This window comes from Nyctereutes procyonoides, unplaced genomic scaffold, assembly GCF_905146905.1.
Source record: "Nyctereutes procyonoides isolate TBG_1078 unplaced genomic scaffold, NYPRO_anot_genome, whole genome shotgun sequence".
NCBI lineage: Eukaryota > Metazoa > Chordata > Mammalia > Carnivora > Canidae > Nyctereutes > Nyctereutes procyonoides.
The window spans coordinates 79961147-79985315 of record NW_026575146.1 but is presented as its reverse complement, the minus strand read 5'-3'; the positions used below and the strand labels follow the sequence as shown (position 1 = coordinate 79985315).

Below are 24169 nucleotides of genomic sequence, written 5' to 3'. Positions count from 1 at the left end.
AAATTAAAGAAAAATGAGGGGCACCTGCGTGGCTTAGTCAGTTGAGCATTGGACTCTTTATTTGGGCATAGGATGTGATCTTGGGATTGTGGGATGGAGCTCTGCCTTGGGTTATGCCCTCTAGTCGGCTTGAGATTCCCTCTCCCTCCCCCCTCCCCCACTCACATGAGAGCTCTCTGTCAAATAAATAAATAAGATCTTTAAAAAATAATTTAATTAATGAATTAACGAAAAACTAAAGAAAACCCCACTAGCCAAATGTTAAGCACTAAATAGCTCCATGTGGCTGGTGGTTACTGTATTGGACAGCACAGACAGAACACATCCAACCTTGCAGAAAGTTCTATTGAACAGTGCCAACCAGACAATATAAGTTCAGGTATACCCTGTGCCCCAGAAATGCTACTCTGAATATATGTCTTAATTTGGAGTCTCCCAAAAGCATGCCCTAATCCAAGGGGACAGGGGGTTTATCTGGGAGGTATCCCCAGGAAACACAAGTCAGCAAGGAAATTGGGACCGAAGGGAAAAAAGCCAAAAATGGTGCAGGGTCTGGGCTACTATGAGGCAAGCCAGGCACCAGGGCATTTGCCTAAAACTGAGAGTGATCCCCCAGCCACCCTGTTTTCCCACACTAGTCCCAGCCCTGAAAGGGTGACTGCTATGAGCAACTAGAGCTCATTCCTACCGGGCGGGACCCTCCAGGCACTTGAGGAGTCATGCAGATCACACCTTAGAATCAACCACTAAGGAAAAGGGGAGAAAAAATATTTATTCACTAGCTCCCAACCCTCGCTGGTAGAAGATTGCCCCTGGGAGAATTAATCCTGGCCCTTCCAGTCTGTTCTGTCAGCGGGCAGGAGAAAGACCGCAGAAGGAGAAGAAAGATTACAAGCATATAAGGTGAGAAGCTGTCAAGGTGTTCAAGAGCTACCCACCAGATCTACAAGTGAGTGAAAAAAATGAGCTGAGGGGATATGGTGGGGGGCACCAACTGGGGTGCTATGGTATATCCTAGAAAACCTCCCACTAAGAGGATATGTATGAGCCTTATGGTGATGGGGAGCTAAAGACAACCTAAGTGTCCATCACTGGGGCAGTAGATAAGTAAGAGGGCTGTGGGCACACCATGCAATATAATGTAGCAGTTACAGAGGACTCGGTGTATACCACTATCTGGAGAGACCTCAGAAACACACTGCTATTTTTTTTTTTAAAAGGAAGAGTTAGAATGAAATTTTTAACACCATCCCATTTATATAGATTGGAAATACATATACACACACAAAATCACAAATTATAAAGATACATCTTTGCAGCTATATAGCAAGTGCATTAAAGTGGGTACCTGTGGGTAGGTGGGGTGGGAGTGAGGAACCGGTATGGGAAAGGTGGGGGAGAACCTTAGAGAGTCTTTCATGGGCCAATTGTGATTCAATGTTATAATCTGAAGGGTATGATTAATAACTCTCTGCACCTAAGGGCCAAGAAAAAAAATAAAGGAATGAAAAAATATGAAGTGCCTGCACATCAAAGCAATTCCCTACCTGCTACACAATTATTATTACCTTGGGGGGTGATGATAACAAGGCAACCAGACTCTGTCTGCCTTCTGGAAGCCCTCCTTACTGCCTTCTCCCCAGGCAGCCCCTCCGGTCCCTAGCAAGTTCTCTGGCCCCCAGCAAACGAGGAGTTCCCTGCCCTTTCATGCTACCCAGAAGGAGAGACAGGAGAGCTGCTGGCTGTGACTCCCAAAGGTTCCCGTATTCTCCTCTGGCTGTTTATAGAATGGGGGGAAAGCAGACGAGACTCTGTTCATAACACAGCTCAGCCATGACCCAGCTGTGGGATCTCAGGCAGGTCATTTCTTCCTTCCTGTGCCTCAGTTTTCTGGATGGTAAATGGGGACAACCACAAAATTAACAACCCACGGGAATGTTCAGAGCATAAAATGAGTTCCCAGAACAAGCTTAAACCGATGGGGGGAAGCTCCCTCTCTCGCATCCAAGCAGCCTCACCGCACACGCCCTGCCCCAGTCCCTGCCCTGCTGTGATGGCTTCCTATCCCTCTACCTGCCTTGGCCTCATTCAGTGGATTCCCCAAATTCTGGGAACCCCTAAACTAGGTCTAAGACTCCTTAAGATCGCTCCTGGGCTGGAATTTCAGTTTCTCTTTCCTTTTAGGCCAGCTCCAGGCTCATCTGGCCCCACCCACACCTGTGATTGTGAAAATCGCAATTTCATTTGCCTTTTCACTTTACCCACATCAGCCAAGATTGCTCATTTAGCCTGGCTAAAAAGCAGAGCCATGCAGCCAGGGAAGCAGTTACCATCTGACCATGGCCATTGCATGGGTGCTGGTGCTAGTGACTGCAGGCCTGAGCTTGGCCAGAGCAGGCCCTGTCCCCACTTCCAAGCCCACCACAGCCTGGAGGGGCTGTGACATTGGCAGGTTCAAATCTCTGTCACCAAGGGAGCTGGAGGCTTTCAAGAAGGCCAAGGATGCTTTGGTGAGTCCCCATTGTTATGGATTAACCTCTACTCCTCCTGCTTTGGACCAGCTGCTGCCTTGGGACTGTGGGCCTGGGCCGACCTCCATCCTCCTGCTGTGGGCTAGCCTCTAGCTTCTCAGCTATGGGTAACCTCTGTCCTTTCTGCTGTGGTTTAAACCCAAGCCCTCCTGCAAGGCCAACCTTCATCCCTGCTGCTCTGGGCTAGCCTCCAGCCCCCCACCCCCCCTTGTGGGCTAACCTCTGCTCTTACTCTCTAGGAATATTCACTAAAAAACTGGAGTTGCAACTCCCGCCTCTTCCCTAGAAACCGGGACCTGAGACAGCTACAGGTGAGCTGGAAGTGAGGTCACCTTTACCCTCACCTGGCCCCTCTCCCTCGCTCCCTAAGTGGCCCCTCACCGCCTTAATCTCACCTGTTCCTCTCCCTCTCTTTCTAGTCTCAACTCGCCAGTCCTCTGCCCCACTCCCTGTCCTTCCTCAACTGCTCCCCTGACCCTATCCCTCCCTTAGGGCCCTTTCTATCTCCTTTCTGCCTCTCCCCACATCCCTATCTCTTTCACTTGTCCCCATTACTTCCACTCTTACCTAATTGCTTCTTGTTTTTCTCTTCTCTCTCCCGGGGCCATCTCCCACCCAAGTCCTTTGCCGTGGCCAGCTTGTCACTGTCTACTCTCAATGCTGATTCGCTCCTCCTCCCCTCCCACCTGTCCTCCTCACCACTGACTCTCACCTGTGCCCCCATCATCTGTCATCCAAGGATCTTTCCCAGAGTCCACGCCTCCTTCCTTCTTCACCTATGCATCCAACTGTCCTCCTCCACCTGCTTCCTTAACCTGTCTCATTTCATGCTTCCCTGTCCTGTCTTTTCAAACTTCTGTGACCCCCTGAGCCACCTTCCACTTGTCCCATTTCACTCTTTCACCTGTGTCTTGCCTTGGGTTTCCACCTCACCTGTATCCTTCATCTGCATCCTTCCTCATGTCCTTCCCTCCTCCTGCCTCCTTTTCACCTGACCCATCACCTGTCCCCATTCTGTGTCACATATCACCTGCACTCCCAACCTGTCCCCATTCTTTTTTAAGATTTTATTTATTTATTCATGAAAGACACAGAGAGAGAGGCAGAGACACAGGCAGAGGGAGAAGCAGGTTCCCTGCAGGGAGTCCAATACGGGACTTGATCCTAGGACCCTAGGATCATGCCCTGAGCCAAAGTCAGCCGCTCAACCACTGAGCCACCCAGGCATCCCCAACCTGTCTCCACTTAATGGGGCCTTCTTCTTGCCTATACTTCCTCACCTTTCCACCTCTCCTGTTCTTTGTCACCACTCCTCAGGTATGGGAGCGCCCTGTGGCCTTGGAGGCTGAGCTGGCCTTGACACTGAAGGTCCTGGAGACCATGGCTGACAGGTCCTTGGGGGACATCCTGGACCAGCCCCTTCACACGCTGCGCCACATCCACTCCGAGCTCCAGGCCTGTGTGAGTGCTCGGGGCACCCGGGCCCTGTCTATGGGTTCTGGGCATAGGGGACCTCACCCCGCCGCCCCAGGCCCTGCCTCACATACCACCCTCCTCGGCTCACGGGTCAAGGCTCAGCCCACATCAGGTCCCCGGCCCCGAGGCCGCCTCCACCCCTGGCTGCATCGGCTCCATGAGGCCTCAAAGAAGGTGAGTGACTCGAGAGGGGGATGGATGCCTGGGCCCTGGGTAAGGGACGGGTGGATGCACAGGCAATGACAACCATGTTCCCCTATCACAGGAGTCTCAAGACTGCCTCGAAGCCTCTGTCCTCTTCAACCTCTTCCGCCTCCTCAAAAAGGACCTGGAATGTGTCGCCGTTGGAGACCTGTGTGTCTAAGGACCGGGACCCTCCCCTTATTTATGTATGAAACCCCAGGTCTACCCTAAGTTATTTCCCCTCGCCCCTTATTTATGGAGCTGTAGTACTGACCTAGCTCCAAAACTAATCCTTGTTTTTCTACTTTTATACTTTTTTTTGTGCATATAAACCATAAGGAATTGGAACCGTCTGGAATGGGTGAATTCTTTTTTTTTTTTTTGTAAGATTTTATTTATTCATGAGAGACACAGAGAGAGACAGAGACACAGGCAGAGAGAGAAGCAGACTCCATGCAGGGAGCCCGATGTGGGACTTGATCCTGGGACCCCAGGATCATGCCCTGGGTCAAAGGCAGGTGCTCAAACCACTGAGCCACCCAGGTGTCCCTGGGATAGGTGAATTCTTGAGTGTATGTACAATTGTGAGTCTGTGACTGAGTGTTGGCATCTGGGTGGTGTCAGTAAAATGCAGAACGGGCTGTGTATATATATGTGTACCTGACGTCTGTGACTGTGTGTGTGTACAGATTTAAGTGAGGGTCTACCTGAACCTGAGTCTGATGCCGGATGCATAAAGGCAAATTCATATGTGTGCAGTTCTGTGTGCATGTGTGCACATGCTTATATGCCTCTCTGTCTATCCCTACCTGTGTGAACTGGACATCGCTCTTCTCCATGGGTACCTAGGACAGATGGAGGTCTATATCAATCAAGATGCTTTATCCTATAATGAGTATCAGAAACCCAACTCAAATGGGTAAAGCAAAAATGAATTTATTATCACACATAACAAAAAATGTCAGTAGGCCGGGCTGTTCTAGAACTGGTTAATTCATTATCCAAATAATGGCATTGGGAACCAAATTCTTTCTATTTTTGTTGAATGATTCTTATGCTGGCTGCCTCATGGTCTCAAAATGGCAACCACAGCTCCAGCTGTTACAACCAACCACCTCAGATTTAATGCAATAAAAGGACAACCAAAAAAAAAATAATAATAAATAAAAGGACAACCATTTTATCCTGCTCATAGATTCTGTGGGTCACGAATTTGGACAAGGCTCAATGTGAATAGCTTGCCTCTGTTCCATTGTCTGGGACCCTGATCCTCCTTCCAGAGTTTTGTTTTGTTTAAAGAGTTATTTATTTATTTATATACGGAGATAGGGAAAGAGAGTGTGAGTGGGGGAAGGAGCAGAGGGAAAGGGAAAGAAGCCAACTCTTGGCTGAGTGGGAATCCCAATGCCCAGCTCACACCCACAACCCAGACATCACTACCTGAGCTCAAATCAAGAGTTGGGTGCTTGGGACGCCTGAGTAGCTCAGTGGTTAAGCATCTGCCTTCAGCCTAGGGCCTCATCCTGGAGTCCTGGGATCGAGTCCCACATCGGGCTCCTGCATGGAGCCTACTTCTCCCTCTGCCTATGCCTCTGCCTCTCTCTGTGTGTCTCTCATGAATAAATAAAATCTTTAAAAAAGAAAACGATTTTGAAAGAAGTTGAAGAGGACAAGTCATCCAGGTGCCCCTCTTCCACAGTTTTCAAAAGCAACGAAAACCAGGGCACCTGGGTGGCACGGTCAGTTAACTACGGGCTCTTGACTTTGGCTCAGGTAGTGATCTTGGGGTTGTGGGATCGAGCTCTGCCTCAGGATCCTCTTTTGCTTGGAGTTTGCTTGAGATTCTTTCTCTCCCTCTCCCTCTGCCCCTCCCCCTGCTTGCCTGCACTCTTTCTCTCTTTCTCAAATAAGTAAATAAAATATTTTTAAGCCAATAAAATAGGGACACCTGGTTGGCTCAGTGGTTGAGCATCTGCCTTCGGCTCAGGTCGTGATCCTAGGGTCCTGGGATCGAGTCCCACATCGGGCTCCCTGCAGGGAACCTGCTTCTCCCTCTGCCTGTCTCTGCCTCTCAGTGTGTCTGTCATGAATGAATACAATAAAATCTTTTTAATTTTTTTTATTTTTTAAGACTTTATTTATTTATTTATTTATTTATTTATTTATTTATTTTTGAGAGACACAGAGAGAGACAGAGAGAAGCAGAGACACAGGCAGAGGGAGAAGCAGGCTCCATGCAGGGAGCCTGACTTGAGACTCGATCCCGGGTCTCCAGGATCACACCCTGGGCCGAAGGCAGAGCTAAAGCGTTGAGACACCCAGGCTGCCCTAAAATAAAATATTTTTTAAGAAAATTTTAATAAAAATAAATAAATAAATAAATAAATAAATAAATAAATAAATAAATAAAATAAAAGCAAAGAAAAACTTCCAGAGAAACTCCCTATTGGATGTGCATGCTTGTCTCATTGGCTAGAATTTAGTCACATTCCCAAGCCTAAAGAAATCAGTGGCAAGAAAGATAGAAGTTGCCCATACCATGGCATGAATTTCTTTCTCCTTTGCCTGACACCTGCTTCTCAGGATTCCCTTGCAATTTGGGATAGCCATCCAACTGAAGGGCTTCTTAAATTAGTTAATTTATGTAAGGAATTTAAAAGAGTTCTTGGCATGGGTTAAACTCCATATATGTGTTTATTGCTTTATTTTTTTAAGATCTTATTTATTATTTGAGAGAGAGAAAGCACAAGCAGGGGAGAGGGAGAAGCAGGCTCCCTGCCAAGCGGGGAGCCCAGTGCAGGGCTCAATCCCAGGATCCTGGGACCATGATTTAAGCTGAAGGCAGACACTTAGCATACTGAGCCACCTAGATGCCCCTGTTACTCTTATTATTTTAGAATTATTTTCGGGGCACCTGGGTAGCTCAGTGGCTGAGCATCTGCCTTTGGCTTAGGTCATGATCCCAGAGTCCTGGGATTGAGTCCCTGATCAGGCTCCCTACAGGGAGCTTGCTTCTCCCTCTGCCTCTGTCTCTGCCTCTCTCTGTGTGTCTCTCACGAATTAAAAAAAAAAGAAAAAAGAAAAACGATTTTTAAAAAAGAATTTTTTTCTTCCCTCATGCAGTGAAAACTCTTCCATGTGTTCCCTTCCTTCCTGCCTAGTTCACTAGTATGAGAATGTGAGATCTGGAGCTGTGGTGGCCATTTTGTGACCAAGAGGCAACAAGCCTAGACTATAAAGCTATTCTTCTAAGGAACGTAGAACTAAAGAGTAGGAAATTGGGTCCTTGGCAATATCGATGAGCTCTTGCACCAAACCCCCAAACCTCCTAACTCTAGACTTCTTGTTAAATGAGATTACCAAATGTCTTAAGTCATGTTAATTGGGTTTTCTGTCTTTCGCAGCCAGATGTATCCTCACAAATCCATCTCTGTACACCCAGCATAGAACCTAGAGACGGTGGTCAATTAATATTTGATAATATGGGGTGCCTGGCTGGCTCAGTTGGTAAAGCATATGACTCTTGATCTCGGGGTCGTGAGTTCAAACCCCATGCTGGGTGTAGAGCTTACATCATTAAATATATATACATATATTTATTACATTACTATACATTATTAAATATGTATATATTTAATAATAAACATTTGAATCATATAGGAAATATCTAAATTCTGGCATTGGGCCCTCTTCAATAGGAATGCTGGAATTAAGGTTGCAAATCGCTTCTTGGAGATGCCAAGGCCTAAGAAAAATTTTTGAACTGGATGTATTTTGATTTTGTCTGTTTAGCTTCCACTTCTCCTGGCAAAGCTCCTCAATTTTCCTTTGGGGAATAACCCTGTTTTCCTTTTTTTTTTTTTTAAAGATTTTATTTTTATTTATTTGAGACAAAGACAGAGACAGAGACAGAGAGTGCACACAAGTGGGGGGAAGGGAGAGGGGCAGAGGGAGAGGGAAAAGTAAACCCCCTCACTGAGCAAGGAACACTTGTGTGGGGCTTGATCCCAGGACCCTGAGATCATGACCTGAACTGAAGGCAGACGCTTAGCCGACTGAGCCACCCAAGCATCCCTAAGCCCATTTTCCTACTCTGTCATTTGGTTGAACACATGACTCAGATTTGCTCAATCAGAGCACTCCGTCTCCAGAGCACAGTGGCAAGCCCTCCCTTGCCCCCCCCCCCCATGATAGCTTCTGCATCAACTGTTCCCTGCTCCTGGGACATGTCCTACTACTCTCCTGCCACCGCAAAGTCTTCACCTGGCTAGTTCCCATTCATCCCTTATGTCTCAGCTAATATCACCTTGTTCAGAAATCCTTCTGCATGGTGCATTGGGGTTCCTATTGCCTTTATAGGCCTATGAGCTTTCCCGTCCTACTTTTCTGGTGACTGTTTAGGTTAGATTGTATGAAACTGCCAATGATCTGCCATTTCTAACCTACAAAACTGGAGATTTCATGTGGTTCAACCTAATAGTATTTTAGTAACCCCTTCTCCTCCTGGGACACAAGGCAGACACACATGGCCCCCCACCTGGCCAATCAAAGCATTACATTGCCTTGGATGGGGCTGCACATGACTCCAGTCAAGCCAATCAGAGCCTCTCCCTGATTTTTTTCTCATTTAGGATTGAAGGAGGTTTTGTCATTTTACCTTTGGGCTATGGTGCTGGAAGCATCAAAGTTATAAGTAAATGGCCGTCCCCCCCCCCCCACCTGTTGTTGAAAAGGATGAATCTGAGCTGGGAGAAACAAGAGAAGAGAAATGAGTGAGAAAAGTATCTGAGTGGAATTGAGTCTGGAGCCCAGACTCAATTCTCTAAGGCCAAATTCCTTGTAGCTTTACCCTTAATTGTCTGCTTCCCAGATATATGAGCCAACAATGTCCACTTTTTATGTCTAACCCAGGGAAGCTGAGTTCCTGTTACTTGCTACCTAAAGACTCTGACTAATACATGTCCCTGAGCCTCTGGGCTCCCACAGTCTCCTTCACTTCTCACAGCAATAGGACTGCGATGGTCCCCAGCTCCAGGAGGGCAGGGACTGGGTCTTTCTTGGTTTCTTCTGAGTCTCCAGTGCCCAGCATGGGGCCAGTCACAGTAGAGATACTCAAACATTCCCCTTGGGTGATACTATACCTCTCTCACCTAGTGTACCTGTTCTTTGGGTTTAGAGCCCTCATTTTTTAAAAACAAGCATGGCATTGGCATTGAAAAATACTGTTCTACAAATGAAGGGTTACAGGTAAAGGAAGGCAGGAGGAATGTTATCCAAAGGGCTGAACCAGGGACTATGTTGGCTCTGAGCATGTCAACGGGTCATACCAAATCCTGAGGTGGCGGTTCCTGATTCTGTTTTGAAGGCACATACACCCCACCCCAAAGCTGGAGTTTCCACAGAAAATCAGACCGTGTACTACCTCTACAAAAACCCTCCATTGGCTTCTCATAGCTCTGAGAATAAAATCTTGACTCTTGACTCCAGCCTACAAGGCTGTGCAGAATCTGTTCCCTGCTTGCCTCTAGCAACACCTCCCCTCCCCCCATCCCCCTGCTTGCTCCAGTCCAGACATCCTATCTCGAAAACATCAAGCACACTCTTTCCTCAGGGCCTTTGCATATACTATTCACTTTGCCTGGAATGCTTTCCCCTGGCTCTTCCTACAGGGGATTTTTTTCAGCACCAGCATCACATTCCTTGAGCGCCCCCCCCCCAACCTGAAGTAGGCCCCCCAGTCAGTCCCTGCCCCATCCCGTTTTTATTCTTTCCATGGCACTTATTTACCACAGACACATTTACACGCTTGTTTACTGTCATCCTCATCTGGAATATAAGCTCCATGGGGCAGGGGTTTCTTATATAACTATTCTGTTCACTGTTGCATCCCCTGCACAGGGCCAGGGACACAGTACATGATCAATAAAGCTTTATTGGGCGAATCAGAAGCAATATAGTCAGATGGTGGGGTGTGCAGTATTTGGAGGCAGTAAACTCTTCCATCATGGCTCTGCCATTTAGTGGCTGTGTCATCTTGGGCAAACTCCTTAACCTCTCTAAACTTTACTTTCCTCTTCTAGAAAAGTGGCTGCACATGCTACACGTATCTGTTGCAGAATATAAATGCAATCATGCTTACTATCCGAGTAACTCCATTTTGCTGGGTTCTGGGTTGCATACTAATTGCATCAGGGAGGGTTAGTGAGCACAGTGCCTGGTGTGTGGGAAGCCCTCAGTATCCAGGAGTCGTGATGATGGAGATAAGAGAAGTGTGGCTGGGCCACTGGGTGAGGGAGCCTCCTGGCCCGTGAGTCTCTGGTGCTCTGTCCTTGCTGCCTCCCACCCTGTCTGCCCAGTTCCAACCCCCTCCCTCCTGCTCCGTTTCTATTTCTGTCTTTCTTTCCTCCTCCCCAGGCCTCAGGGGGCCCCTAGCTGGCAAGAAGCCTTCTTCCTCCTTCTCCAGGATCAGGAAGGAGTTTTCACTGCAGGCCTCCCCCTCCCCAAGAGCTGGGGCACCCCACCCTCCCTTCTCCAGCCACAGGCCTCAGCCTCACCTGAGAAACTCCCCTCCCCACACCATCCTCTGTGCTTCCAGCAGTCAGATCCCAGACAGTGGCCCCTGAGCATTTGCCCTCATCCCCTCCCCAAGGCTGACTTTGGATACCCATGCCTAGCTAAGTAAGGTCTTTGGGACCATCCCCTAGCCTCCAGGCACCAGAGGCCATATAGTGTAGTAATGAGGAAAAGAAGTCAAACTGCCTGCTCCCCTATTTCTTCACTTGGGGGCCTTGGGCAAGTGACTTTACTTTTCCCTGGTTCAGATTCCTAACTGTAAAATGGGACCAAACAGGTCTACTTCAAACAGCTGACTGTCCAACCGCACAGGAGCTGTGCTTAGCTCAATGCCCATGTGTGGAAAGGACTTCCACCAGCTGTTCCGCAGAATTCTGTGGTTAAAGAACACAGACTCAGAAGTCAGCCTGCCTGCCTTTTCAAATCCCCATTTTGCTCCCTTCGGCGTGGATTCTGTGACCCTGGGCAAGTTACTTTTCTGGGCATTTCCTCATCTGCAAAACGGGATAACAGCACTGACATTTAAGGGTGACATTTAACATTGTTGAGAGGATTAAATGAGTGCTTGGCACAGAGTAAGCCCTCACTAAATGTTAGCTAATTTTTATTATTCCACACCTCTATGCCTCTCCCGGGAGAGGAAACTATGGGGAGTCTCCCTGGTCCCAACTAGCCATCCTCCCTTCAGTCTCACTTGAGTCCTTATGCTGTAATCCAGGTCACACACACACACCCCAAGACACACAGACACACACAGAGGTCAGCAGAGCGGCCTCAGACACAGAAAAAAGTTTAATTCTGCTGCGGCGGAGGGTCCCGGCTCCGGCAGGGAAGGGGGGCGGATTTGGTTTTGGATTTTGTTCATGTGGGGATTTACCTGGGGAAAGAGGAAGGAATAGGGGAGTCTGGTCCTTCCAGTGGGACCTGCCCGGGGGAATGTGTAGTGGGAAGAGGTAATCGGGAGAGAGAGGGAGACTGGACAAGATATGGCAGAGGGAGAAGAGACACGGGACAGAGAAAGGAGAGACAAACAGGGAAGGACAGAGACAAAGACGACAGAGGGCGGGACAGAGACAAAGGGAACAGAGAAAGGGGGACCCCAAGCCAGACCCGACAGGACCAGGGAGGTGAACGGGGTGGGGGTGGGGGCTTTGGAGGCCGCCGCGGGACAGAATAGATCTAGTCCAGCCAGATACAAGAAATGGGCCCCTCGCCCCTGCCCCGGGTCCCGGGCGGGGGGAGGGGGCTCGTGTCTCAGTGCTGCAGTGTCGGGGGGGCCCTGCCCCTCCCCGCGCTTCGCTGTGTAAGGCACCGGCTCCAGCGAGGTCCGCGAGCGCGCGGGGGGAGGGGCAGGAGGGGGCGAGGAGTCCGTGGAGGAGGGGGGCCCGGCTGCCCGCCCCTAACTCCCCCGGGCTCGGGGGCGTGGCCAAGGGCCGCGGCCGAGGCAGCCCCGCCCCCTCCGGGGAGGAGGAGGCCGCGTCTCCGCCTCCAGTCCCACGACGGGGCGCGCGCCGTCGCCCCAGTCCAGCCCCGGCGTCCGGGCGGCTGGGCGTTTGTCCGCGGCGCCCAGGCGTCCCGGCGCGCGCCCGCCGCTCACACGGTACTCTCCAGCATCCACTCGGTGCTGGTGAAGGCCAGGCGTGCCCTGGCGGAGCCCAGCCCCAGGTCTCCGTCCTCCCCGGCTGCGCCCCCTCCGGCCCCGTCCAGGTGCGGCGTGGACCGGTGGCGCTTTGTCCGCCGGGCGCGGCGCGGGTAACTGTGGCTCTGGAAGAGCGCCCCGTAGTCCCCGTCGAACGAGTAGCGCTGCTGCGGCCTCGGCCGGGCCGGGGCGCCCCCGGGAACCAGAGCTAGAGTGGGGGGCGCCGAGGCCGGCGGCCCCAGGGCCCCGGAACGGCTCCTGCGAGGGCCCGCCGCGGCCCGACACTCCTCCCCCGAGGTTTCCTCAGACGGCAGCAGGCACAGCGAGGTGGCCGAGCCGCCCAGGGAGCGTCCCAGGATGGTCTCCGGCTCCGCGGAAGCCGCCTCGGCCGCCGCGGCCTTGGCCTCGACCGCCACGGCGGCGGCGGCGGCGGCGGCGGCGGCGGCAGGGGACGCGACCTCGCGCAGCGCCTCGTAACGGTCCTGCGCCGGCGGGGGCGGGGCCTGCGGTGCGCCTGCGCCGTTGGTCTGCGAGCACACGTGGCTGACCCGCGGCGGCGACCGGGAGGTACCCTTGACCCGGCGGCCGTCCCCGTCGCCGTAGACCTTATAGCGGATCATGAGCAGAACGATGAAGACGAGGACCGAGGCGACGATGACGCCCCCGATGGCGATGATCATGGTGCCACCCAAGAAGTGGGCCCTCAGGGGACGGCAGGGCGCGGGGTCCCCAGCGGTGGTAAACTGCACGCAGCCCACCACTCGCGTGGCCGGCAGTGCCGTGGCCCCGTCGTCGTAGACAGCCAGCACGCAGAGGTCGTAGGCGCGGCCTGCCGCCAGATCGTTCACCAGGAAGGTCTGGCTGGTGGATGGGATCATCCTGTAGGAGTAACGGCATCACGCCTGGGTTAGCTCCACTGCGAACCGCGCCGCTTCGCTAGCATGTCCCACCCGTGGGGACCAGTGGGGACCAAACCATGCGTGCCCACCGGCATTTCACCTTCTATGGGACAATAGCAGCCGTTCAAGCAGCAAATCCCCATCCCAGTCGGGACCCCTGCTACAGGCCACGCCCCTCCTCTTCATGCCCAGCCCTCGAACCACTCCTTGTGGTGTCCGGTCACCTACTGGGTAGTATCTGCCCGTCCAGTTCCCTCATCTACATATCCTGTCCCCAGCGAGGGAGGAGTGCTATAGCTTTTAAGTCCTGCCCTCAAGGAACATGCCTCCTAGCAGCGTCTCACTTTTATTGGGACAACTGCCATTCAAGGTCTCTAATCTACCTATTAACACCCTTTAAGGGGCCCCCGAGACTAGAGGCTGCCTCCCGTTTCCTGTATGTCCCATCCTCACTCCAGTGGACTCTGAGGTCAACTCACACCCTCTGTCTTCTATTGGGACAATGGATGCTCTTGTCGTTCCTCTTTTCTATGTATTCCCATCATTCCAGGAAACTGATACAAGCCACGCCCCTCATCTGCATGTCCCACCTGTGTCTATCTTCTAGGACAATTACTAAATCCCTTAACTACATATTCCCACCCACTAGGGGGCCATGGCTATCGGCCACTCCCCTTTTGATTGACCAATGGCTTCCAAGCCACACTCCCAAGGTCTACTAGGAATGGTCTCCTTACTGTGCCTAGGACCATGTCCACTCTTTGCATGTCCTGCAATCAATCACTCTGTGTGCATGCTCTGCCCTATACCACCAGAGGTCATGAAATCATGCCCCCCCCCCCCGGTAAATTTCATCTGTAATTGGGTCAAATGTAACTAAGCAAGCATGCCCCTTTCTTGTATAGGCCCATGCCCTCCAGTGAGGGACAGTGTAAAGAAGTGGTTATGATGACAAAGTCTGGGACTATGTGTTTGAGTCTCCCCTCTGCTAGCTCTGTGACCTTAGGCAAGTTTCTTAACCTCTCTGTGTGTGCCTCATTTCCCCAAAATGGAGCTATTAAGAACTCCTTCATCATAGAGATAGTGTGAGGTATGAATGAGTTAACACACCTAAAGCCTGGCACCAAATAATTTCATCATTATTAGCTTGCATCCCACCCAGTGTTGGCCAGTAATGCTTACTGTGCCTCACACTTTACTGCCAATTGCACTCTTCCCCATCTGTAAGGCCATTCCCACTACTAGGCCTTGACCCTTTTCTGTTGGGCGCATCCCTTCTGTGCTGTTGGCCACCTCCAGCCTTGGCTAAGCCAGGACTGCCACATCCACATGAATTTGCATGCTCAGCACTCAACCTCACAAGCCCTCCTCACCTACAAAACTCTTAGTGGGTCACCAGAGACAAGCACTGCTACCTCAGTGGCCTGGGACCATGTAGCAGGAGTTCCATCTTCTGAGAGAGGCCACACCCCCATCTCCACAGGCCTCTTACCTCTCAGAAACTTCACATTCCCTCCAACTAGGCCACCTCTGCCACCTCTGGTCCTGAAGCCCACCAAGAGCCACCCTTCAACCAAAAGATTTCAAGTAAGGGCCCCACCCCCTCATAAAGGCCCACCCACATTTCCAACTCACCCCCTGGCTGCCATTTCCCACAGTGCTCCCTACTCCATCCGACCCTGGTCCCCTAGCTGTAAGTCTTCCTCTTCCTCTCATCCCCCCTCCCAAAGAGCTTTGGATTCCTCTTGCTCCCCCAAAAGTAACCAGTTGCTAGGGGCTCCCCACTTTTCAAGGACAGAGGCTGGCTCCTTAAGAAACCTTCAGCCCATATGTCTCTAATTGGCTGCAAGACCTAAGCAAGCGCAGAGCAGGCTTCTGGTTGGACGTTACCTCCGCCCATGGCAGCAGCGAGGAGGTTAACCCCTGCTGCACCATAGCACAGGCATCTGCAGTGGGGAACCGAGGACTGGAACCATGGCCTTAAGCGGAAAGAGACCAGGGGTTTGTTGCCCTGCTGGGGACAGAGGGCCACTAACATCTGCATACATGCATGGAGGGTCTGAGGGTCTGTGAACCTCTTCCCACTCTACCACATAGTGACCAAGGGTTAGTAACACAAAGAATGAAAGAAAAGAAAAACAGAGGTGGAGAGTCACAGAAACCAAGAGTTATTCACAGAAATGTATTATCCTTCTCCCCTAATCACTGCCCGGCAAACTAGGTGCTCAATAAATGTGTGTTCGATGTCAAAACGGCAGGATTAGTAAGAGAAGGGTAAGGCCTGGAATCCTGGCTCTGCCACTTTCTCTGTGACCTTGAGCAAGTGATTCCCCCCATTGAGTCTCAGTTTCCCTGTCTATAAAATGGGAAGGGGGATAATCACTGCTCCATGGCCGAATTGGATAGATCGAATGAGGTAGCAGAGGGCCTAGCACAGAGCAGGGGCTCAGTTCCTATAAGAGAAGGAGGGAGAAAAGGTACAGAGAGAGGCAAAAGCAAGAGAATAACAGATGATGGGAGAAAGTAACTTTTTAAGGCCTCTCTATATCATACAGATCTATCCCCACCAGTGCAAGGGCTTCTAACCCGGTGGATGGTGGAAATAACTTATGGGTGTCTATAAAATGGGAGAGGTTATCATCACTGCTTTGCAACAAAGTGGGGAAGAGCAAATGATCTTTTATATGTTCTTTTCACACTTTTTGTTTTTCTGTTCCAGAATGTACCCAATGGGTTGATACAGTTACACTGGTGTATAATCTATAAATAGAAATAGAACTATAAAAGTGTGAATATATTTTGTGTTCCAAAATGTTTAACTAACAAGGTACACAATCAAACACCTTTGGCCAGCAGTGATGTAGACCATGAACCCTAGAGTCCAGGCATCATGCTGGGCACATTCACTATTATAACTCCAGCGCCCAGCCCTGGAGATAATGAGAGAGAAGGAGACAGGCCAAATGAGAGCCCAAGGCAACTCTGCATGGCCATCTAGAGAACCCCAGCTGAGCAAGAAGGCCAAGGGCAGTGGGCTGGTGAGGCACAGGGCCCCTAGAATAGGTGGGGGTCCCGGGGCTGCAGCACCCACCTGTAGACAAGGGAGTCATCCGCGGAGCTGTTGTACTGGACCTGGTACATGCGGATGCCAGGCACAGGCCTCTGGGCTGGCCAGCGGATGAGCACCGAGTTCGAGGTGAGCTCAGCCGCCACGAGTCTGCGCTCAGCAGCCGATTCGTTGGCACCGGGTCGGCCTGGCGTGGCGATGTCAGAGGAGCCGGGCTCCGTGAGGGGCGGTGGGGCGGCCGGCGGGGGTGCCATCAGAGGCAGGGGCACCACGCACACCTCCACGGGGGCTGTGGCTTCCCCGGCGGCATTGGAGGCAATGCAAGTGAAGGTGCCACTGTCCCGTAAGGTGGTGATGGTTACCTCCAGCGTCCCGTCCCCCCGCACCTGGGTCCGACTCGAGTTTCCCAGCAGCCGCCCATCGGGTGCTACCCAGTGCACCACCGGCTCCGGATCACCCACAGCGCGGCACCGCAGGCTGACCGCCTGGCCCTCCACCACCAGGGCCCGGCCCCCCGCCTGCCGCGTAATCAACGGGGGTTCACACAGGAACTCCTCCTCCGGGATGGACCAGAAATAGCGATCGGTGAGGTGCTCCGGGGTGGCGCACGTCTCCAGGTCGTCCTCCCGGGTGAGGCGCCGCAGCCAGAGCAGCTCACAGTTGCAGTGCAGGGGGTTGCCGCCGAAGCTGACTGTGAGCGGTGTGGGCGGCTTGGGCCCCGAGCCCTGGGACCTCAGGAAGAGCCCATCGGGGGGCAGTTTATGGAGGCGGTTGGAGGTCATGTCCAGGCGAACCAGTTTGTGCAGCTGCACGAAGGTACCTTCCGCGATGTGGTCGATGAGATTGTGGTCCAGCGTGAGGGTGTTCAGGTTCACCATCTGTCCTACAGCCTCCCAGGGCAGGGCCTCGAGGTTGTTGTAGGACAGATCCAGGTCCTCCACCGTGGACAGGAAGGCATCGAAGGCGGCTGACTCCACCCGGCGGATCTGGTTGTTGCCGAGGATCAGGTGGCGGAGGTTGCCCAAGCCGCGGAGCTGGTCGCCGCGCACCTCGGCCAGGCGGTTGCTGTCGAGGTGCAGGGCGCGGAGGGCGCGGAGGTCGGCGAAGGCGCCGGCGGCCACCTGGCCGATGGTGTTACGGGACAGGGTGAGGTGCACCAGGCTGGTCATGTTGGCGAAGTCTCTGCGGCGGACGGCCGCGATGAAGTTGTCAGTGAGCCGCAGCTCCACCACGCGCCGGTCGATGGCCGGCGGCACGAAGAGCAAGCCCGTCTTGGCGCAGAGCATGGTCAGCGTGGGCGCCACGTTCTGGCAGATGCAGCGGCCGGGGCAGGGCTGACCACGAGACGCCCCAGCCCAGAGCAGCAGCAGAAAGGGCAGGGCAGCGGGCGGCGGCGAGAGGAGCGCCGAGGAGAAGGGGCCCGGAGCCATGGTGCAGGGGGAAGGCAGGAGGGGTGGGACGTGAGACCTGCAAGGGAAGGAGACAGGGGACGGTTACCCCACCGGCGCAGGACTTGGGTCCTGCTAGGAGTCAGACCCAGGTCCCTCCCTCCCTCCCTGACTTCCTGGGCTGAATGGTGGCAGGACCCATCATCAGCTGGCATCCCCTTATTGCTAACAGTATTTCCAGGCTGGTTGGTAAATGACACTGCCCGACCTCTGAGTGTCCTAATCCTTATTCTGATGCTCTTCTAGGAGGCCCAGACCTCTCATGATTTCCCAACCAGAGGGGTGACACCTGGCCCAACCTGGGCCTTCCAGTACTCACTAAATATTCTGAAAAATCACAGCTGACTAGGGTTTAAGGTCATAGATTTCAAAGCCATAGTCCCTGGGTTCAAATTCCAGCTCTGACACTTACTAGCTGTGTGACCTTGGGCAAGTGTCTGAACCTCTCTGAATCTCGGTTTCTTCATCTGTAAAATGGAGAGAAAAACAGGCCTTACCTCTGTGAGGATTAAATGGATTAATGAGCATAACGTACTTAGAACCGTGCTTGGCGCATAAAATGTGTCCAATATGCCAGTAATTATTTTCACCGTGATCATCAAGTATCTGATGTGTGCCAGGCATAGAAGTGTGCACTATTATTAACAATAAGTGCTCTGAAATCAAACAGACTCAGGTTCAAGTCCTGGCTCCCCCCTTGCTAGCTCTGTGACCCCAAACTAATGATTTCCCCTAAACAAGGCCATAATTTCCTGATTTGTAAAATGGGATGATAATCATACCATCTTCGGTGGGTTGTTGCAAGGGTTCAGTGAGCTCATTCATGGGGCCACTGAGCACAGGGCCTTCCAAAGAGTAAAAATATTCAATAAATGTTAAAGGTAACCACCCCCCCCCACACACACCCCTGGGAGTGGCAGAGGGAATGTGAAGGTAGGAGGGGCTGAGAAAAACACATTTTTCTGCTCAGCCTTGGGAAGTCCTTCTCCGAACCTTTGTCCAGGGCCCTGGTAAGCTCCCAAGCAGCAGGCAGGCTTTCATGCTCACATCAGTGGGCACATACAGGGCCCCATACATGCCCACACTCACACACTCTCACACACTCACGCTATGCCTCTGCTCCAGGCAAAACCTTCCGGCGGGGATTCCCCTGCGGCGCCTGCAGCCCACGACGTGTCAGCTCCCATCACAACATGGGGTGGGTGGGGGGGGTGAAGAAGAAAGGATGGGAAGGGGGCGTCCCTGAAACTGCTTTCACCCCACCCCATACCCAGTCCCTGCTGGCCCACCTCCTAGGAATCTGCAGTTTGGGGCTGTGGCCTGCTGTGGCCCTGGATCCTCCAGCCTATAGGGACCTGGACCAAGAGAGTCAGAGAGAAAAGTGAAGAGACAGGGAGAGACAAGTGGGGGGTGGGGAGAGGGGTAGAATGGAGTGGCAGAAACAGCATGAGAGAAAAAGAGAGACAAAGGCACCAAAAAAGGAAGAATCTGAGGGGCGACTGGCAGGCTCATGTCAGTAGAACATGGGACTCTTGATCTCGGCACAGTGAGTTCGAGCCCCACATTGCACTGAGCACTTACATAAATAAGTCCGTAAATACATAAACGGAAAGGAAAGAAAAGGAAAAGAGAAAGAGTGAAAGAAAGGTGCACAGGCCAGGAGCCAGCCTGAAGCCAAGGCAAACTGAGGAGCTAACAGAGGAGACATACAGAGAAGGGCACTGAGATCAAGAGAGGAAGAGAGAGCCAGAGGAGGCAGGATGTCCTAAGACATTACAGAGAGAGACCAAGACGAAGCCAGAAAGAGATAGAGATGGAGAGCCAGTGCCCGGGCTGGAGCGAGCATAAGAGGCAGAGTCAGGGCATCCCACCATCTCTGAGCGCCCCCCTTTAATTTGTCTTGTGCTCCACCTGGGAGACCGCTCCATCGGAGTCAGAAAACCTTGGCCTGAGCAGCGGAGCTCCTGAGCTAGGAGGCCCAGCTCTGCACCTGCTTGGCTGTGGGGTCTCTAAGGCTCGGAACCCCAACCTATGAAACACAAGTACGTGGTTTTGCCTCCCACCGCTGGGGTGGGGCTCAAGTTGAAGGAATAATAACAGCAATGGAACTAGCTGGTGTTTATTGAGAGGCAGTGTAGCATCGCAAGGAAGAGCCGGGACCTGATTGCTCAGGCTCATACCCCAGTTCCCTGCTGAGGCCACTTGAATCCAGTGACTGCCCCTCTGTGTGCCTCGGTGTACTCATCTGTAAAATGGGGATAAGGATAGCACCTACTTCATGGGGTTGTTGGAAGTATTCAGAGATAACACAGTATAACTTGTTTAGAATAGTTCCTGTCAGAGTAAACCCTGCGTAAATATTAACAGCCATTATTATTATTATTATTAACGTATCATTTTCTCTGGCTCTCTCTCAGCCACCAGCAGGTCAGGCGACCAGGAGATCTTCCCGTACGCACGCCCATGTGCACACACGCACACACACAAAATGGTAAACTGTTTATGCCGCTCTCCAAATGCAGGGGGTCACTTCATGTTGTCAGACTCTCTGTACCCTTTTCCGATGTCATCACAAGGCTTCCCTGTCCCAGTGACCTTACCCATCCAGAGAGGGGATGCCTCCAGGCCTGAAACTCCCACTACCACCCATGCCCTGGCTCTTCCACCAGCCCTGACCCAACCATGCTCGTGACCTTGTTGTCACTGTCCCCCCTAAGATTCCCCCCACCCCCGCCCCTTGGACACTGCCATACCCTGCCCTGAAATCCATACCAGGCAGGGCTCCAGGCCTCCAGCTGGCTCAGAACAGGCCCAATCACTCCACATCTCTCTCCCCAGCCTGAAGGACCCCACTCACCTCTCTGCGGGGAGTCAGGGCCTGGGCCGGTACCTGCAAAGGAATAAAATGACCCCATTAGCATCCTTCGGGCTCCTCTCTGAAGACCTGCCTCAGAGACCATCTCAGCCACGGAAGTCCCTGGTGTGATCATTCTCTCCACCCTCCTGCTGCAGGCTCTGTATAGTCTCAGACAGACTCGGCGAGTCATTTCTGGAATCCAGGGAGTCTGGGCCTCAGGACTGTTCACCCTCCAAACCTAGGAGTCCAGGACTTTAACCCTTTGTGCTCTGTGGGCTCGCCAGGCCAGACTCCAGCCCCCTCCTCCCTCAAGACTGTGGTGTCTGCAACCCCAGACTCTTCCTTCTTCAAACTCCAGAGTCCAACTCTTGCTTTCTTCCTTTCTCAAGGCTCAGGAATCTGGGCTCCCAGCTGCTCCTCCTCCAGATCCAGGATTGCAGGCGCCTAGCCTCTTCCTTCCAGGGCTCACATCCCAGTCCCCCAACTTTAAAGAGCTGAGTGGTATGGAGGATAGGAAAGAACCAGAGGCCCCCATCCTCACCATTACACCACTGTCATACCAACACATGGGGACATGCCAAAACCCACATGGACCCACAATACAATTCTCTCCATCTGGATTTCCACGGACACACCAGCATGGTGTGTGCACCCACCCTCCGTGGGCCCTTGGCCTGGTGTGTGGACACACTTGTGTCCTTGGACTCCTGGATGGACCCCAGCATACCACAGGTCACACCACACAGGCCCCAATCTCACTGGGCCAAGAACTGAGGTCAGCCTTGTGCCAGAGAGACAGGCACATGGGTGCATATTGCCCTGCACATATGTTTGAGCCTATACAACCCCAATCCCCAGGGACCAACACTGACACATAAATGGACTCACAACAGAGACACACACCCTCAAGGTGGACACACCTGCGGCCACAACCACATATGTACAACACTGACTTTCCTTTGCACATTCATACATACTCATGTACACATACAACAGAGGAAGCCATGTGCCCCCTTGCAGACAACCAGATACGTGCACCTATAACAGATATATGCTTGCACATTAGCCAACACACAGGGGCACATACATATAACATATACTCACTTGCACATACAAGTGATACACAGGTGCATGCTCTTAAATGCCCAAACACACTCATACACACTCATACAACTTCACATATCCCCATGATGCATGGTCACAAAACTGATACATTCCCATACCAACAGATGCACAAACGTACACACTAGCTGATACACACCTCACATACATACACAGAACTACAAGCATACACAGACACACAAAACTGATACACACTCAAACAAGCACACAGGCACAGAAAGATGCACCTTGCAGACATTCTGGGATGTTCACCCATTCCAGACACATGCTCACACAACAGCCCTGTGAGGGATTTACACACTTCCAAAATGCACATAAAATACTGAACCACAGTAGCATAGGCAACAGATAGGCATAGATTCACACTCACACACAGTCATGAACACACATCCCTCCTAGCTCTGAGGTACCCCCACCCCACCTACTTGCCAGGCCAAAGAAATCCTAACATCCTTCCCTCCCAGCACATACACCCCCCAACCGAGGCACAAGCCAGGCCTGAGGTCAGAGTTCAGCAGGTGGAGTCTCAAGGGTTGGGGGGCTGAGTCCTAGAGCCTGGCTACAAGGCTGTCCTCCCACTGGCAGCCCAAAGGTCCCCCGGCCTGGCCATCTGTATGCCGGCAACTCCGGCCCCATCTGCCAGAGATCTGGTCGGGTGGGGGGATTGGGGTGGGGTGGGTGGGGAAGGGCCGGGTCTGTGCCCCTCCCCTAGGCCCATCTGTCCATCCCTCGGCCTCTCATCCCTCCATCTGTCCACCTACCGGCCGCCCATCCCCCCAGTCACCGGGAAGGGGAAGACATGGCCGTCTCCCCCAAGGACCGCCGAGGACCCCCCAGCTGACATGGACCCAGGGAGCGGCAAACTCCCCTCCCCCAAACCCACACAGAGGCCTGGACCCACAGGGAAAGAGCCCCAGCCCCCGGCCGGGAACCTGACATGGACGCACAGACACACACCCTCGGAGACATACAACCCGCAGACACACACACACAACACACACACACACACACACACACCACAAATGGACACCCGATCGGGCACACCCGGCTACACAAACCCTAGGATGGACATCCAACCTGGACACAAGCACCCAACGCAGCCAGCCCCGCGCACACTCGCTGGAGGGGGGGCGGGGGGACCCACACCTGGGCACACAACCCACGCACACACACCTGCACACAGCCCCTGCGATGGGCGCGCGACAGCCCCCCTGACACACAGCCGGAGGGGCAGGCACTCGGGGGGACACACGCGCGCGGCGGGACACGGCACCTCGGCTCGACACCCAGCACACACCCGGATGGCCACACAAGCAGGGCGCCGCACACGCCGGCGCCGGGCACACACAGGGCCGCGCGAGCGCACGCCGGGCCCGCCGCAGCGCCGCGGACACACACTCGCACGCTCGCACGCTCACACCCGCGCTGCCACCGGCGCCCCCGCCCGCCGCCTCCCGGGCCGCTGCGGGCCGCGCTCACCCAGCCCGGGGGGGCCCCGGGCCCGGCCCCGCCGCCGCCGCCTCGCTCCGCGCCATGGTGGGGGGAGGGCCGGGGGAGGGGGCGCGGTGCCGCGGGGCCGCCTCCCTCCCGCCTCCCGCCCTCCCTCCCGAGCCGCCGCCGAGCTCCGCCCTCCGCGCCGCCCGCCGCCAGAGCCCCGCCGCCGCCGCCGCCGCAAGGGGGGAGGGGGCGCCGGCCGGAGGGGGCGGGCGGGACGGCCGCACCGCCCGGACCCCCACCCGGGGCGCGCCGCAGACCCCTCGCCGCTGCGGAGCCGCCGGCCCGCCCCCGGCCCCTCCCCCGCCCCACCCCCAGCCCCGCCGGCTTCCCCCGAGACCCCCCAGGCCACGCCCCAACTGGCGTGGGGACTCGGATCTCCCAGCGGAGACCTGGTCAGGTCCCCAAAGCCAGGAGAACCTGACCCCATACCTTACCTCCTCTGAGGACCCAAACCATGGTCTACAGCCACCCAGGACCACAAAGCATGTCCTGCTCTCCTTGGTGACCTCAGACTCTGCCCCATACTCCAGCGGGGACCCCAGACCATATCCCAGCACCCAAGGGGAATCCAGAGCACCCCCAGCAGGGACCCTAAAGCATACCATCACATCCACTAGACCCCAGACCATGCCCCAACTTCCAGAGGAGACCCAAACCATACGTCAACATCCCAAGATCATGTCTTGCTCTCCCTTTGGGGACCCAAACCATATCCTACGGCTCCTTGGGGACCCCCAGCCATGCCCTTCCACTCTCTAGGACCACAAACCATTCCCTGACCCTCAACAGGGACTCCAGACCATGTCTAATTTCTAGAGGACCCCAAGATGTCTTATTCCCCCTAACTTACCTCATTACCCCCATTAGACCCCAGACC

At 53.5% G+C, this 24169-nt stretch overlaps 2 protein-coding genes across 4 annotated transcripts; one reads left to right on the top strand and one right to left on the bottom strand.

Moving 5' to 3' along the window:
* Positions 1-2339: 2339 nt before the first annotated feature.
* On the top strand, positions 2340-4371 carry IFNL1 (interferon lambda 1). Its single transcript, XM_055310254.1, has 5 exons — positions 2340-2510; positions 2771-2842; positions 3849-3998; positions 4104-4181; positions 4273-4371. The coding sequence occupies exons 1-5, from the start codon at positions 2340-2342 to the stop codon at positions 4369-4371; spliced, it is 570 nt and encodes a 189-aa protein (XP_055166229.1).
* Positions 4372-11559: 7188 nt separating this feature from the next.
* LRFN1 (leucine rich repeat and fibronectin type III domain containing 1) lies at positions 11560-23337 on the bottom strand. Of its 3 annotated transcripts, none has more exons than XM_055309572.1 (5): positions 23275-23337; positions 20589-20706; positions 18229-18283; positions 16393-17835; positions 11560-13281 (listed from the first exon to the last, which is right to left on the bottom strand). In XM_055309572.1, the coding sequence occupies exons 4-5, from the start codon at positions 17796-17798 to the stop codon at positions 12357-12359; spliced, it is 2331 nt and encodes a 776-aa protein (XP_055165547.1). In that variant the 5' UTR covers positions 17799-17835; positions 18229-18283; positions 20589-20706; positions 23275-23337; the 3' UTR covers positions 11560-12356. The 3 variants fall into 3 exon arrangements, with proteins under 3 accessions (XP_055165547.1, XP_055165548.1, XP_055165549.1); XM_055309573.1 differs by having other exon boundaries at positions 20674-20706; XM_055309574.1 differs by lacking the exon at positions 18229-18283 and having other exon boundaries at positions 23275-23331.
* Positions 23338-24169: the final 832 nt, after the last annotated feature.

What these genes read in the sequence shown, in the direction of transcription:
- LRFN1 (XM_055309572.1), bottom strand. Translation starts at nt 17,798, where the DNA reads ATGGCTCCGGGCCCCTTCTCCTCGGCGCTCCTCTCGCCGCCGCCCGCT. An exon ending in GATGACTCCCTTGTCTACAG is followed by an intron (nt 13,282 to 16,392) that starts GTGGGTGCTGCA and finishes TTACTCCTACAG; the next exon opens with GATGATCCCATCCACCAGCC.
- IFNL1 (XM_055310254.1), top strand. Translation starts at nt 2,340, where the DNA reads ATGGCCATTGCATGGGTGCTGGTGCTAGTGACTGCAGGCCTGAGCTTG. An exon ending in GGGACCTGAGACAGCTACAG is followed by an intron (nt 2,843 to 3,848) that starts GTGAGCTGGAAG and finishes ACCACTCCTCAG; the next exon opens with GTATGGGAGCGCCCTGTGGC. An exon ending in AGCTCCAGGCCTGTGTGAGT is followed by an intron (nt 3,999 to 4,103) that starts GCTCGGGGCACC and finishes TCACGGGTCAAG; the next exon opens with GCTCAGCCCACATCAGGTCC.